Here is a 16,761-nt window from a genome sequence, read left to right as displayed (position 1 = left end):
AAAAAAGTTACTTTCCTTGTACTTACGGGAAACGGGAATACGGTTTTCAGCATGGTGCAGAAAGTATCGTCTTTGAGTGAACATGAAAAGCCTATTTGTTTATCCACTAAACAGAGGCATAGTCGACATTTAATGGTACTCATTACGAGAAAGTAATACACGAAAGACTCGAGCCTCAACTAACGAGATTTTTGTTTTTGTTAATCTTGCAATCCAACGAACTGAACTGCGGTGAGCTGCTTTCTACACACCGTACAAATCAGTTTGTTTATCGGATATGAAATGCACCTTTATCAAAGTATATAGTATTATCAGGTCGAGACGAGAGCAAATTGACTTAAGCAATCCAGTATTGCGATCAAATTGTACCATGCATTTTCATAAAGGGACAGAAAAAACACATCTGTCTGTCTGGTAACGTTTTGAACGAGAGTTGTATGACACAAAAATTGGTCAGTTTTTTCTAGAGATACCCTAATTTTATGTCAGCTATCACGAACTCAAACAGATTCCTCGAGGTTAAATGAAGTGAAGGCATTTGAGCGGACTGTTTGCACCGCGGTGCATCAGTTGATCCTTCTTCTTCCTCTGTTATGCGAGTCGGGGTATATCCTCCTACGTTAATTGGAACACTATAGTTCACGTATTCAAAGGCACTCTTTCACGTATTCAGAGGCGTACCGACTCTGTCCGAACTCCTATGTAGGGGTACGTCCTTTGGGACTGACTATGTAAGTCATATGTTCACCAGCCGTCCATCGTAGAGCTCCAAGGGGTTAAGGAGCGGCAACTAAGGCCATATGTCCCTTGTTAGCAGTGATTTTGAAAAAAATAAGATTTGTCGGAGCTTTTCGGTAAAGAAAGAAATTAGTGTTTATTTCCGACTACAGTCTGTTCCCGAGTTACGCGGATAATGGGGACCAGAGAAATCCGCGTATCTCGAATTTCCGCGTATCTCGAATATTGCTTGACACATAGTTTATACTAGGAGTTAAGAGATCGAGCTCTTGTGTACATGTATCATAGAATATTCAAAAAATTTCTTTGTTCATTAACCGTCACCCGTTCAACCAAACCTACATACGCCCAAGCGACACTCCGGCTCTGAGAAGTTCATTTTCTCTTCTCAACTCCATATGAAAAAAACGGCCGGTCGACTCGCCGCGTGAGAAGTTCACTAAACTGTGGACAGAGGGGGGAAAGGAAAGCAGAAGGTCCTCTCACAGGCGGGTGCGGGGTAAGAATGATGAACGCACCGGCAGATGAATATATTCATCATGATCATGCGCCGACGAACGTTCATGGACCCACGCCGGACCACGCATGCGCCGAACCGCACTTTGGGCACCATGACGGACAGAATGCAATGTGCCGCGAATAACAATTGAAATAAAATGTTCCGCATTTTAATCAAAGTTAAACATTCTGTAGTGACACATTTGTGCCCAACTAAAAAGGCATATTTGTATATCTCTTTCTGTATAACAAGCAAACATGTTTTGTCAAACGCGAATAAGGAATTGAGTTTTATAATTTTGTCCAGACAAGTGTTCATGGTGCGGAGCGGTTAATTCGGCGCATGCGCCGACCGACGTTCATGAGCCCACGCCGTCCCACGGCGTGATTGATTGGCCAATTAGCTGGCTGGGTTACGGTCGGATCCGGACGACGGCGTAGGGCAAAGCGTGCCCACTACTGCTACGCCTGGATTCGGACGACCAAGTAGAGCAAAGCTTGTCCAGCACCTTCGCACATCATTTGCACATGCTGGTTGTTTATGTTTCGTCTACGCCTTGCCGCGTAGCGAACAGTACAATGGAACAGGAGCAGCTGACCTTGAAAGGCAATAAATCATAACTTTGTCGTGCGGTTTCTGCAAAACTACAAATGATTGAAAGATGTTTTCTTTGACAAAGTTGTTTCTCTTGAGTATATCTTTCATTTGAAATGTCGTTTGTAAAAATCGGACAAAGAACAAAAATATTGACAAAATTGAATTATTTAGCAATCTGCAACTTTTCAACTGTTAGGCGGATTTCCACAAACGACATTTCAAGCGAAAGATATTCTCAAGAGAAACAACTTTGTCCAACAAAACATCTTTGTATAACAATAAGATAATGAAAGACGCCACGCTAAGATGTAGCTAAACGATATGAACAGAGAGCTTATCGCTGAGCGCGTGCGATTGAGTTTGTATGCACCGCTTTAGCCGACTGTGTGTGTTCGCTCCGAAAATGCCGGATCAAAACAAGAATCAGCTCGCTGGGGTTTGTGACCCTACTTCCAAATACGCTTCTAAAAATAGCACCACGTATGCAGCGTAGCGATTAGAGTCCATCCGATGTAAAACAAAACTCAGTATGAACGGGTAGGGTAGCAACGGACTTGGTGCATCACGGGTACATTAATAGCCCAACACACCAAAGGTTTCGGACTGGTGAAACCAAATGGTAAGTATAAAACTTTATAAATAAAGATAAATATATACACTTCTCTCCCTCAGGCTTCCAAAAGCAACGACCGCCAAAACACCGAACTACCAGCCGAGCAGAACACATGAGGAGGTTCGGCGGCCACCACCGCGAGGCGGAGTCAACACCGAAGGAGAAGAACACAGAGAAGTGTGCGAACGCACACACCCTACTTTATGCCATTTAAAAGATGAATTTTTGTAGATTCATTTTATGTCCAGCGAGTGAACTATGGTCAACTCAGCGCGAATACATCACGTCAAGACGACGTCTAGGGGACCGATTGTGTTCATGATGAACGCTATAGTGAGAAAATTCACGGAGCGTCCCCCGGGCGTAGACGTTCAACCGGACTACCCGGGTAGTCCATACATTTTGTATGGGAGACCAAGGTGTATAAATTAGAAGGTGAAGTCGTCCAGTGTAAAATGACATTTCATGACTTGACATAACACTTCTGGGGTATTCATATGGGTTTTGAGGGGGGGTATCGGAAAAGGATTGGGCTTTTGACATAACTCTTCTCAAATATGGCACCCCTTCCAAAGCGACATAAAGTCACCTTCTATATTTATACACCTTGATGGGAGACTCCGTTTTCCTGTACTTAAGACTTAATAACTTTTCATCTAGACGTCGAATCGATTTGAAATTTTCAGTGAAGATACTTGAGGGTGTTTCCCACAATACTGTGTAGCTTTTATAATTTTAATAATTCATTAATTATGTTAATTTGACGTTCCAAAAAATTTCACCCTTCACACCTTCACTGTCAAATTTTGAAAACCGCGTATCTCCGAATCCGCGTAAGTCGAGAACCGCGTAACTCGAGAACAGACTGTAGTTCAAAGTGATTACTATCCAGGTGGGTTCATCCCGAACAAATCGCCTTGATTTTTTTAGAAAAATAAAGGAAAAATTTGACAATCGTTCCGGGTTTTGTTTATGTTTACAATTTGCCAGTTGTTGTTTTCAAAGTTCTTTCCGATAGCGTAAGAATGTCGTATTTATCTTGTTCAGCTGTTTTTTGCAAAAATAACTCAAACAATAACTCATGGAATGGGAAAAAATGCGATATAATGAAGATATTGTCGTTTTAACAAACACGTTTCATGTAGCATTGTAGCAACAAAGTGTTAACATATGTGCCTTTGGACGACCTAACCGCTTTACCCATCTCGTCCAACCTCATTTACTAGAGAGGGCAGAGTCTTCCGGTAACCGTATCAACTGGAACCAGCAGCTTGCTAACGCGTCGTAATCCTTTTGTTGGTAAACAAAACCAGGAACGATTGTCAAAAATTGATTTCAAAATGGCTGCCACAACCAGGCCTTTGAGCTCACCTCCCTTAGGACCCACCTTGCTGTAGTTAATCACGCTAACGTATCGCGAAGAGGCCTTATGGTGGCTCGCGCAACCCTTTTTTCCCCTTCGTGATCTAAAGCAACCCGTAGACGTTGCGAACTTGTACGTGCGAACAATTTGACAACCAGGCATTGCCTATGTTAAGGAAAGGAAAGGAAGATATAAGAGAAAATCTTCCTTTCCTTTCCTTAACATAGGCAATGCCAGGTTGTCAAATTGTTCGCGCGTACAAGTTCGCATCGTCTACAGCTGGCCGTAAACGTTGCGAACTTGTTCGTGCGAACAATTTGACAACCAGGCATTGGCTATGTTAAGGAAAGGAAGGGAAGATATCCTCTTATATCTTCCTTTCCTTTCCTTAACATAGGCAATGCCTGGTTGTCAAATTGTTCGCGCGAACAAGTTCGCAACGTTTACGGCCAGCTTACGGGTTGCTTAAGCCCCATCGCTGCTGCATGGGCCGCGGCCACTGTCACATTGACTGCTGGTCCAGCTGACAGCGACGGTGTTGTGGTCTCATTCTAGTCGCAACCCAAGCTGCAAACGTCACTTTAAAAGACGTCTTTTAGTGGTCTTTTAATAGATTAAAAGACCGTTAAAAGACGTCTAAATAACACGGTTAAAAGACCGCATATATCAAAAAGTGGGGATTTCGAAAATTCGAAAAAAAAAATTGTCCCTCCTTTTTTCGAACACCCACGTCTCTGTCCTTCGTCATTGCTCTGCTTGCTACGTGTTGTTGTAGAGTTTCCTTTTCTGAAAGCATGTAGATTTTCATATATGTATTAGTAGATTTTTATTACATACCTGCATGTGTATCAAACCATCAACTGCATATTTCGTGTTCAGCGCTCCTAACCACTAGACCATTCGATTGGACAATTCTTTTTAGTCAGTTGCCATATATAAATGGAGCAAGTGCAATACGTAGAACATTTTATTACAATTTTTTTCCGGTTATGTCTTTTTTAAATACATATTCTAAACACTCACACAACTACAAAACAACAAATGTATCGTTTTAAACCGTAAGAACGGTGTTTAATGATTCTTCGCATAAAAATGATAATGACAAAATGAGGCTAATTCCAATACTTTCCAACAGCCGCTTTGAGAAAAGATTTTGCGGATTTTTTATTTATTTTCAATCTAGTAAAACAAGAAACACAATTGTTACATTTCGAGCAATCGAGGTGGGCAAATTATTCAACATTCATATCGGCAGTCACGCATCGACATCGTTCGATATATCCTCCGCTAAGAACGCGATAACACCAATTATCAGGTGGTCTTGCGGTCGACACGTCGAAGATGATTCCTTTGCTTAGCGGTCAGCCCTCATGCAAATCTTTTGTATCAAGATGTTCCACATCAAGTGTTTCATTTGATTCCCCTGCGCATGACACAGTTGGTTGAGTCCGTTCGCAACATCCTCCTGCTGGGGTGGATTTTGCGCATTGTTGGGCAAATCGTCCTCACGACGGAAAGAGTTGACGGAATGTGTTGTTGTTGAGTTGTTGTGAACACAGCACCATTGCACAGCACACAGCCTCGCGCCGATCCCGAGGACCGTAGCCGAAGCAGCAGGCAACCGAGGAACAAGGAGGCGGGCTACTGCACCACCAGCCGTTCCAGAAGTAGGAGCTGTGACGCTGTACGGGAGGTGACAGTCGACGAGACTAGCCGCAGTCCTCTGACGGCGGCGAAGGAAGCGGCCGTCTCGGAGGCCTCGACGTCGGGCCGCTAACCGGAGGTAGGTTGTCCTGTAGGTGCCAGCTGATGCGTTCAGACAGGAGCTTTCTAGCGCAAGAGCTTTGCGAGAGCCAGGCGGCTTTGGGCGTCAATGCTCTTCAATGAGCCATGCCCCAACCACTGGCTCAAACCTCTTCTTTCGATCTTTCGAAGATTCCCTTGATGTTAAACAAAAAAAAAACACAGATTGTTATACAAACAATTATGGCTGAAGATGAAAGCGGGATCACTGCGTTGAGTTAATCTTCCGAACGATGATACGAACATTACCTCTGCCTCAGCTGTGTCGTCTGCTGTTGCCGAACCTTCTTGCAAGTTGTTGTTTTCTTCACTGTGATTAATTTTTTCACCCTCTTTGCTCATTGGATGCTTTAAAATACACTGATATGTGATGCTACGATAGTCAGCTGCATGAAATAAACAACCAAATATTTACGATTCTCATCGTGCCTGTTTCGCTTTGACAGAAATACAATGCAAGGAAGAAAAATAAGAACCTCCTAAACCAGATTGAAATTTACACGAAATGCACTTAAATCCCGCTTGACAGTATGTAACTACACGGACACAAGCAGAAGCCAAGTGCAGTAAAAACCATTCAAACTCCTCAACCCTGTATTGTAAATTGAGTCAATCGGTCTTTTAAGCCAGACCTTGCAGATTGGGAACTCACAACTCACGACCATTTCATCGAATAGCTTGTAGCTTAACCCAAATGAAATATGTTTACATGAAACTAGTTTTCAGTTTGTTTATTTTTCTTTAACCATCTTTAACTACGCTGCAACGGTTCTTAGTGGAGACAGGAGGTTTCGCTATCAAGGATCAAGCTACATCATGCATCATCAATCTATTTCACACTATGTTGAAGATACGGGTTTTAATTATTAAAAACAAAAAAATATTCGAAACGAATATTTAATGACGGTTATTAGCTTTTTTTAAAGTAACGCTAGGATTGCGGAGATTCATGAAACTGGATATTTTATCCGCGTTGGACGACATGTGGATCTCCGAACAGGGGAATGGGCCCTTCTTTTAGCGTATTTTAACTTTCTTTGGAAAAAACACAGTAGTGCTAGGTCACTTACTTTTGACCCTCTAGTAGAACCTATTATTCTAAATATGTTTATCACCTGTTTGTAGTTTATCAACGCTAACTTCATTTTTCCAGGTACCGATTTACCTGTCCAACTGCATTCGGCAAAAAAAGGCCTGCTAAAAATTAGATCTAATGCCTCGTGCATGCGATGGTCGCCGGTACGTGCCATTGATACTTCACAATTTAGCCAGTCTAGAAAAGTTTGAAAGTACTCTTTTTGACCCAAATGCTCATTTAAGGAAGCAAGTTCCACCTCATTAGTAATTGGACTGAACTCGAAAGAAACGCGTCGATCCTTCACGTTTCCTGGTATAGGCAGCTTCTGTAAAGCCGTATCAAGTTTCTTCGTCATAATACTTATGCGTCTTTCCATGCTTGCAATGCTTTTAATGACGTCTCCTTTATCAACGCAGATTGACAGGATTTCTTTTGATACTGTTATTCCCTTGTCCATCACGTTTTCCGTAGCAGTAGAGAAAATTTCACCATCGTTTTCCGGATCTTCTTCTGAAGCGGACATGACAAGGGAATCTTGCACAACATCATTAAGCTTGCCATCTTCCAATTCAGGATCGGGCTTGATGCATTCCAGAAGTTCATCGATGGACATAGCATTGTTCCGATTCGCGTATTCCGATCTTTGTGTTATCTGATTAGCTTCAACCAATTTACAAAAACTGTAAAAATCTCTTACAGTTTTCGAACACTGCAGGCAAACCAAAACGGGCAAACTATATTGCTGTTCAGCGATACTCTGTGCTGTCGATATCTGAAAAAACGATTGAACAGCGTGATTCGATAAATATAACAAGGCATTTGACAAATTAATCAGAATTATTACCACAAAATTCATAACTTGTTTGACCATGTTGCTGAAAGCTTGGTCAACTAGAGACGCATAACCACATTGTTTGTCCACAAGGCATAAACATAGCCGGCACCTCATCGCTATTGTATGAAATATTTTAATACACAAACTAATCCACCGCTTATGCTCAGAAAATGCTCAGTTATGGCCTTATCACACTGGTCACCAATGGTGGCATGGAAAAATCACTGGATTGTCAAACGACCATCGAAAACGAATGACATTGGAGTGGCTGGGGGTCCGTTGGTGAATGAGCTTGCCCGTATCACCGAGCTGTCATTGTGTGGAGTTTGGTGTATCTGGCATGTTAAGCTTGATTTGAAAGTGATTCATGTTTTTTTAATTTTATTAATAATCAATTATAAGCATAATAAGATTATAAAATTTCGGTATTTTAATCTTAAACTGCCGAAAACCGCATGAACCGAAAGTGAATTATATAAACTCCCACTCCCAGGTGGCCTGCCTTATCACACTACCAAGACGCACCAGTATGTCAAACTGGATGCCAAAACCAAATTTTGACAGTTCGGTGGCTTTGCAAAGCCACCATTGGTGACCAGTGTGATAAGGCCATTAAAAGTAAAATTGTTTACAATGTTATTAAAGCTACCAGGTTTGGAATTTATGGAAGTCTATGTTAAAGCTGTCAACCACGGGGTGCCGTTGTGTCAGATAGTGCTATGGCCAACATAAACATAACTACAATCGGACGTCGTTTATCCGGCGCTGGATTAGCTGGTGCACCGCGGTGAGGGACGGCAATGACTCATCTGTTTGTTTGCTAATGCCTAATTCTTGTGTCAGCATACAACTTTCGTTCAAAACGTTACCAGACTGACAAATGTGTTTTTTCTGCCCCTTCATGAAAATGCATCGAACAGTTTGATAAGTCAATTTGCTCTCGTCTCGACCTGATAATACTATATACTTTGATAAAGGTGCTGATTGTTGGTGATTTCATATCCGATAAACAAACTGATTTGTACGGTGTGTAGAAAGCAGCTCACCGCAGTTCAGTTGGTTGGATTGCAAGATTAACAAAAACAAAAACCTCGTTAGTTGAGGCTCAAGTCTGTCGTGTATTACTTTCTCGCAATGAGTACCATTAAATGTCGACTATGCCTCTGTTTAGTGGATAAACAAATAGACTATTCATGTTCACTCAAAGACGATACTTTCTGCACCATGCTGAAAACCGTATTCCCGTTTCCCGTAAGTACAAGGAAAGTAACTTTTTTCCCAGAAATCATGGATCTTAATTTTGTATATTTCCAGATATCATCGGTGCATACGGCCGCGAATAAAACCTACAATATGCCCGCTTTGGTGTGCCTCCTGTGTGCGACAACCGTCCGTAACTTCTTTGATTTCAGTCAAAAGGTTGCAGCTGTTCAGAAGCAACTGGAAAAGGAATGTTCCGGCAACGATGATAGTATGTCGATTTCTGAGCTTCTTCAACTCATTAAGACAGAGCCTGTGGAAGATGTTAGTGAACCGAACGCCAATGAATCGCTCGACATGTCTGTGGACATCCAACCCATTTCGATGCCAACAAATCAAAAGCAAAATAACGATCTATGGAATTTAAGCAGAAGTCAAGCAGGTCAGAGCCATAATCGGACCAGTGATCGTACGGTTAAACCCATAACTTGCATTGATAAAAACGAGGTGGTGGAAAGCATTGTTGATGTAGAAAGGCGTATGAACTATGTTGCAACACGACTGGAACAAGTTCTTCGAAACAACTTAGACCCCAGGCATCGAATTGAGCAACAAATTTCTTTCGATTTCAAAAAGATTACTAATAAGGAAGAGTTTAAAGCATTTAACGATAAATTAGCTGAAAAGGCATATATTAACAAAATCATAGATATGGTTGATTTCAGAATCAAATCGAATGATGGCAAACAACGTATGTATATAGCTTTCGATTTATTCTTTTGCAAGTCTTTTGTACCTCAATGTAGTTGGACAGGAACCAGTGCAAAAGGCGTACCAGGAAAGATTGCCTTCATATGCTTCCGTAATATTGTGCAGCTTTTCCAATTGATTGGCACCACAAACCAGGCAGTTATGTCCCAGGAAGAATTGTATAAATTTTTTAAGGTAAAGCTGCAGAATGCAAAAGAAAGAATGTTGCGAGGACAAGGGCTTCGTGATGCGTACTACCGTAGGCCGTGTAAGAGAAATTCGGTTAAGAAAACGGATAATGGATCTAAACAAAATGTGGGTGGCTTGACTGTCTAAATGTCGAATAAAGCTATACATTTTATTTATCAGCATTGTAACTGTTATGTCTGTGCTTTCGGATATGTGTACTTAGCACGCGTATTCAAATGTCTGTAGTTTAAAACTTAGTATATTTTAATTACAAGTACACAATATAAAATGACCCGGCCCGCTTACGCCGCTTATGTCCGGCCACTTGTGATGATGGAATAGAAGTGATCGATCAACAGCCGACTTGATGACCAGTTGCCCGACCGAGGTCAACCGAACCGTTGACCTCCGTTCGTACTCCGACCGCTATGCCGATACCCGGCTCGCACACATCTGCGTGTGTCGCTCAGTGCGAGCACCTTAGAGTGGCATTCCACGGGATGCAGCATCCGTCCGCAACAGTAACGATTCATAGTAGAATAGTGTTGACTGGGCGAAACAATAGCTGGGACACTGCACAGTACAACACACGAAGAGAGACAAAGATAGGCAGATGAAAGGGACTGATGACAAAAGAAAATCAGTTGTAAATCGATCAGCAAATGAAGCACTAAATTTGTGGCGCGCATCCACAAGCGATCAAAATTTATAATTTCTTAAAACGATTTGCAACAAGCATGCTTCACATTTTTAGATTTTTGGAAGAGTCCGAGCTTTTCCTTCCAACCCGCGTTAACCTGTGGTCACAGCTTTGCGCAACCGCATGCGGTTGCGTTTTTGACCTGTCAAACGAGCATAGCTTTTTGCCAAAAATAATACTTTAATGTTTGAATAAACCACTTATATGAGGATAGAATCTCATTAAAGTCTACTAGGAACAATATTTACTGCTGACATATAAAAACGCAAGAGTCTGCGGCAAGAATCAAACTCGTTTGATTTTTTAGTACAGAAACCGCAAGGTCTTGCGTTTGCGGTGACAGCCCATGACAGCTCCTATCTCTCCCATGGGAAAAAACGCAACCGCATGCGGTTGCGCAAAGCTGTGACCAGGGGTTTAGTTTTGGATGAGATAGTAATGTCAAATTGGTCTCAAATAGTCGACCTGTTAGACTATATCAAGACCCATTCCGTATCCGATAAACAAACTGATTTGTTTGGTGTCTAGAAAGCTGGATTTCAGCAGCTGTAAAAAAGTAACAGTTCACTAAAAAAACTAACGATTTTTATCAAAATAAACTTCTAAAGCAATATTGAACTAGATAGTGATTAAAATTCCTCACAATGAGTAGCACCAAGTGTCGACTGTGCCTCTGCTTAGTGGATAAACAAACAGGTTTTTCATGTTCACTAAACGATGATGCTTTCTGCGCTATGTTGAAAATCGTGTTTCCGTTTCCTGTAAGTACGAACAATGTTAGTTTTATCCTTGTGCATATAATCTTAATATGATTTGTCTCCAGATATCGTCGGTCCACACTGTCGCAAACAAAACCTACGATTTGCCTGTTTTGGTATGTTTCCTATGCGCTACCACCGTTCGCAATTTCTACAACTTTAGTCAAACAGTTTCGACTGTTCAGAAGAAATTACAAAGGGAATGCTTGGGCAAAGATGATAATTTGTCAATTGAAGAGCTTCTTCAATACATTAAGAAGGAACCAGAAATGCGAAATGATATAAGCGATGCGAACGATACAGAATCTGTTAAAATGTCCGCGCATATGGTTTCAACTCAGAGTGCAGCAAGTGAAGAAGAAATCATAGGTTTACCTCATTCTGCTACTGATCCAGACGCACCATTTCAAGAATGGATAGGCGCAACAATAGGTAAATCTATTGGTTGCATGAACACAAACGAAGTCATCAATGGCATTGTAGCTGTAGAAAGGCGTGTCAAGACTGTTGTGTCGCGACTTGATATGTTGCTTCGACAGAGTTCAAAGGTGGCACAATTAAGCAATTGTCATGATGATTTTGAGTTTGATCTTGTTAGTAGCGAGGAGGAATGTGAAGCATTCGATGCTAAATTATCTGAAGCAGCATACATGGACAAGATAATAAATTGGATTGACGATAGAGTGAAATGCGATGACGGCAATCGTCGTATGTTTTTATCAATCGATTTAATTTTTACTAGGGCCTTTTTAACGAAATGTAGTGTGACTGGAGCATCACATAAAGGTGAACCAAAGATAGCCTTCAGACGATTCCAAAACATATTGAAGTTATTCCGATTGATAGGCACTACACACCTCACACTTATGACCGACGAAGGGGTTATTATGTTTTTCAGCACAAGACTAAGGAATTCCAGACAAAGGATGCTTGCGAAAGGAGTTCGTCGTTCATCAAAAAATTACACTAGGCTTATAAATTACAAAATGCTTCAAAACACCAACAGTATGTGAAATATTAAACTCAACTATGATCAAGCCTATTAAAATTACCCTATTCAAAATTAGAATGACTACAATCTTTGCTCCATAAACCTTGTTGTCAAAAATATCCGAACAATACCACCCATAACAATGTTATCGCTCTTGACCAAATTATAAACAAGTAAACAAAATCAGTTTGTAGCAACAAACGAAGTTGTGCTGCGAGAAATCTAACATAAACTGCAAATTGACCAGAGAAATTAAAACATTATGAGCGGGACGAAGTGCCGGCTATGTCTCTGTTCCGTAGATAAGCAAACAGGACTTTTTTGCTCAGTAAAAGATGAAACCTTCAGCGGCATGCTGAAGACGGTGTTTTCCTTCCCTGTAAGTACTCGTGCTGTTAATTTTACTGTTGAAATAATGAAATTTATTATGTGTGGCTCCAGGTATCATCGTTTCATAAGGTCGCGGACAAAACTTATGACATGCCCGCTTTGGTGTGCCTCCTGTGTGCGACAAGCATTCGCAACTTTTTTGATTTCAGTCAAAAGGTTGCAGCTGTTCAGAAGAAACTGGAAAAGGAAACCTTAAACAACGATGATAGTATGTCGATTTCTGAGCTTCTTCAACTCATTAAGACAGAGCCTGTGTTGGGGGAAGATGTTATCGAACGGAACGGTAATGAATCGCTCGACATGTCTGTGGACATCGAAGCCATTTCGAGGCCAACAAACCAAAAGCAAAATAGCGATGTTAGAAATGTATGCAGTGGTCAATCAGGTCAGAATCAATATTGGACAAGTGATCGCACAGATAAATTCGTTGATTGCGTTGACACTGAAAAGGTCATCGATAGCATTGCAACTGTAGAAAGGCGTGTGAACACTGTTGTATCGCGATTAGATATACTTCTTCGAAAGAGTTTAAATCCGGCACAAATAAGCAATAGTCATGATACTTTTGAGTTTAACCTTGTTGGCAACGAGGAGGAGTGTGTAGCATTCGATGCTAAACTATCTGAATCAACATACATGGACAAGATAATAAATTGGATTGGCAGGAGGGCAGGATCCAATGACGGTAGACAACGTATGTTTTTATCAGTTGATTTAATTTTTACTAGGGCCTTTCTAACGAAATGTGGTTGGACAGGAGCTTCACATAAAGGTGAACCAAAGATAGCCTTCAAACGATTCCAAAACATATTGAAGTTATTCCGATTGGTTGGCACTACTAACCGAACACTTATGACCGATGAAGAAGTTTGTAAGTTTTTCTGTTCAAAACTCACTAATGCCAAAAGTAGGCTGAGAGCAAGAGGACTTCGTCGATCTGTCATGCATAGACAACACACAAGGAAAAGCAAGAAAACAGCAGAACTTGCTTCTGAGGGAGTTTAAGATAGTTTAAGAAATGTTTCAAATTGCTTACACTTTGTAAAATATTATATTCGACAGTAAATAAGCTCATTATAACCAAAGTGATTACCATCCCCTATCCCTTAGGACCCACCTTGATTATAACCGCCTATTTTAAATTAGAGTGACAATTTCATGGCTACAATCTTTGCTCCATAAACCTTGGAAGCGTAAGCGTTTTGTCAAAAATATCCGAAAAATGCCACCCATAACAATGTTATCGTTCTTGACCAAATTATAAACAAGTAAACAAAATCAGTTTGTAGCAACAAGCGAAGTTGTGCTGCGAGAAATCTAATATAAACTGCAAATTGACCAGAGAAATATAAAACATTATGAGCGGGACGAAGTGCAGGCTATGTCTCTGTTCCGTGGATAAGCAAACAGGACTTTTTTGCTCAGTAAAAGATGAAACCTTCAGTGGCATGCTGAAGACGGTGTTTTCCTTCCCTGTAAGTACTCGTGCTGTTAATTTTGTTGCTGAAATAATGAAATTTATTATGTGTGGCTCCAGGTATCATCGGTGTATACAGTCGCTAACAAAACCTACAACATGCCCGCTTTGGTGTGCCTCCTGTGTGCGACAAGCATTCGCAACTTTTTTGATTTCAGTCAAAAGGTTGCAGCTGTTCAGAAGAAACTGGAAAAGGAATGCTTGAGCAACGATGATAGTATGTCGATTTCTGAGCTTCTTCAACTCGTTAAGACGGAACCTGTGTTGGGGGAAGATGTTTTCGAACGGAACGGTAATGAATCGCTCGACATGTCTGTGGACATCGAAGCCATTTCGTTGCCAACAAACCAAAAGCAAAATAGCGATGTTAGAAATGTATGCAGTGGTCAATCAGGTCAGAATCAAAATTGGACAAGTGATCGCACAGATAAATTCGTTAATTGCATTGACACTAAAAAGGTCATCGATAGCATTGCAACTGTAGAAAGGCGTATGAACACTGTTGTATCGCGATTGGATATGCTCCTTCGAAAGAGTTTAAATCCGGCACAAACAAGCAGTCATGATACTTTTGAGTTTAAGCTTGTTAGCAATGAGGAGGAGTGTGTAGCATTCGATGCTAAACTATCTGAAGCAGCGTACATGGACAAAATAATAAATTGGATTGCCAGGAGATCAGGATCCAATGACGGTAGACAACGTATGTTTTTATCAGTTGATTTAATTTTTACTAGGGCCTTTTTCACGAAATGTACATGGACAGGAGCCTCACAGATAGGTGAACAAAAGATAGCCTTCAAACGATTCCAAAACATATTGAAGCTGTACCGATTGATTGGGTCTACTATCACCACAGTTACGACCGATGAAGATGTTCAAAAATTTTTAAGATTAAAACTAAATAATGCCAAAACCAGGGAGAAGGCAAGAGGACTTCGTCGTTCTGTCATGCGTCGACAACGCGTAAGGAAAAGCAAGCAGGCAGCAGAAATAACTTCTGAAGGGGGTTAAGATATCTTTACGAAATGCATTAAAAAATGATGATGGTGATAATGATCTGTCCCACCTCAACATAGGATGCTAAAAGTATGTTAGGTATGAAGTCCCGTATAACCGCCAATTTTAAATTAGAGTGACAATTTCATGGCTACAATCTTTGCTCCATAAACCTTGAAACCGTAAGCGTTTTGTCAAAAATATCCGAATAATGCCACCCATAACAATGTTATCGTTCTTGACCAAATTATAAACAAGTAAACAAAATCAGTTTGTAGCAACAAGCGAAGTTGTACTGCGAGAAATCTAATATAAACTGCAAATTGACCAGAGAAATATAAAACATTATGAGCGGGACGAAGTGTAGGCTATGTCTCTGTTCCGTGGATAAGCAAACAGGCCTTTTTTGCTCAGTAAAAGATGAAACCTTCAGCGGCATGCTGAAGACGGTGTTTTCCTTCCCTGTAAGTACTCGTGCTGTTAATTTTGTTGCTGAAATAATGAAATTTATTATGTGTGGCTCCAGGTAGCATCGGTGCATACGGTTGCGAACAAAACCTACAACATGCCCGCTTTGGTGTGTCTCCTGTGTGCGACAAGCATTCGCAACTTTTTTGATTTCAGTCAAAAGGTTGCAGCTGTTCAGAAGAAACTGGAAAAGGAAACCTTAAACAACGATGATAGTATGTCGATTTCTGAGCTTCTTCAACTCATTAAGACGGAGCCTGTGTTGGAGGAAGATGTTATCGAACGGAACGATAATGAATCGCTCGACATGTCTGTGGACATCGAACCCATTTCGAGGCCAACAAACCAAAAGCAAAGTTGCGACCTACCATATTTACGCAGTGGTCAATCAGGTCAGAACCAAGATTGGACTGTTGACCGCACAGATAAATTCATTAATTGCGTTGATAAAAACGAGGTGGTGAAAAGCATTGTTGATGTAGAAAGGCGTGTGAACTATGTTGCAACACGACTGGAACAAGTTCTTCGGAAAAGCTTAGACCCCAGGCATCGAATTGAGCAGTACGAATCTTTCGATTTTAAGATGGTTACTAATAAGGAAGAGTGTGAGGCATTTAATGAACAATTATCGGAGAAGGCATACATGGACAAGATCATAAATATGATTCAAGGCAAAGTCAAATCAAATGATGGCCGAAAGCGAATGTATATAGCTTTCGATTTATTTTTTTCGAGGGCATTCGTTGCTGAGTGCAATTGGACAGGAAGAAATTCTCTAAACAAAAACTTACCAGGCAAGATTGCCTTCATAAGTTTTCAACATTTTGTGAAGCTTTTCCAATTGATTGGTACTACAAACCGAACATTTATGACCGAGGATGAAGTGATCAAGTTCTTCAAGCTTAAGTTACATAATGCAAAACAAAGAATGAATTTAAAAGGGCTTCGTAAGGCGTACTATTGTAAACCTCATAAGAAAAATAAAATAAATAAAGCGGATAATACATCAGATTAAATTTACTCAAGCTCTATTTGTTTTTATTATCTACTATATATTTGTTCTAACTATTTGGTCGGGTGTATGTTTTTCAATAACTGTTTTGATGTTTTGTCATGATTGCTTGGAAGAATCCACGCTTTATTAGAACATCTTGAGTGTAGTCGAAGAACATTGAAGTGTAGAAAATAGTGTGGTATTATATCAAAGATTTAGTTTTTGGAGAGGATTGGAATAGTTTTTTTTATAGTTTTGTCAAAGTAATAGAAAAATGTTGATGGACACAAATCTAAAAAAAACTGTTCGTAACTTGTTTTTT

General features: G+C 40.6%; 3 protein-coding genes across 3 annotated transcripts; all 3 read left to right on the top strand.

The window, feature by feature from the left end:
- Window positions 1-8,543: 8,543 nt before the first annotated feature.
- On the top strand, window positions 8,544-9,812 carry LOC131294012 (uncharacterized). The gene is made up of 2 exons (XM_058322060.1): window positions 8,544-8,777; window positions 8,841-9,812. The coding sequence occupies exons 1-2, from the start codon at window positions 8,661-8,663 to the stop codon at window positions 9,810-9,812; spliced, it is 1,089 nt and encodes a 362-aa protein (XP_058178043.1). The 5' UTR covers window positions 8,544-8,660.
- Window positions 9,813-10,945: 1,133 nt separating this feature from the next.
- LOC131281802 (uncharacterized) lies at window positions 10,946-12,167 on the top strand. The gene is made up of 2 exons (XM_058311158.1): window positions 10,946-11,126; window positions 11,189-12,167. Exons 1-2 carry the CDS (start codon window positions 11,010-11,012, stop codon window positions 12,134-12,136), a joined length of 1,065 nt encoding a protein of 354 aa, XP_058167141.1. The 5' UTR covers window positions 10,946-11,009; the 3' UTR covers window positions 12,137-12,167.
- Window positions 12,168-15,284: 3,117 nt separating this feature from the next.
- Window positions 15,285-16,460, top strand: LOC131281792 (uncharacterized). The gene is made up of 2 exons (XM_058311146.1): window positions 15,285-15,441; window positions 15,504-16,460. The coding sequence occupies exons 1-2, from the start codon at window positions 15,325-15,327 to the stop codon at window positions 16,458-16,460; spliced, it is 1,074 nt and encodes a 357-aa protein (XP_058167129.1). The 5' UTR covers window positions 15,285-15,324.
- Window positions 16,461-16,761: the final 301 nt, after the last annotated feature.

This window comes from Anopheles ziemanni, chromosome 2 (assembly GCF_943734765.1).
Source record: "Anopheles ziemanni chromosome 2, idAnoZiCoDA_A2_x.2, whole genome shotgun sequence".
Lineage (NCBI taxonomy): Eukaryota > Metazoa > Arthropoda > Insecta > Diptera > Culicidae > Anopheles > Anopheles ziemanni.
Note: the sequence above shows the minus strand (reverse complement) of the source record. Positions and strands in the feature narration are given on the sequence as shown.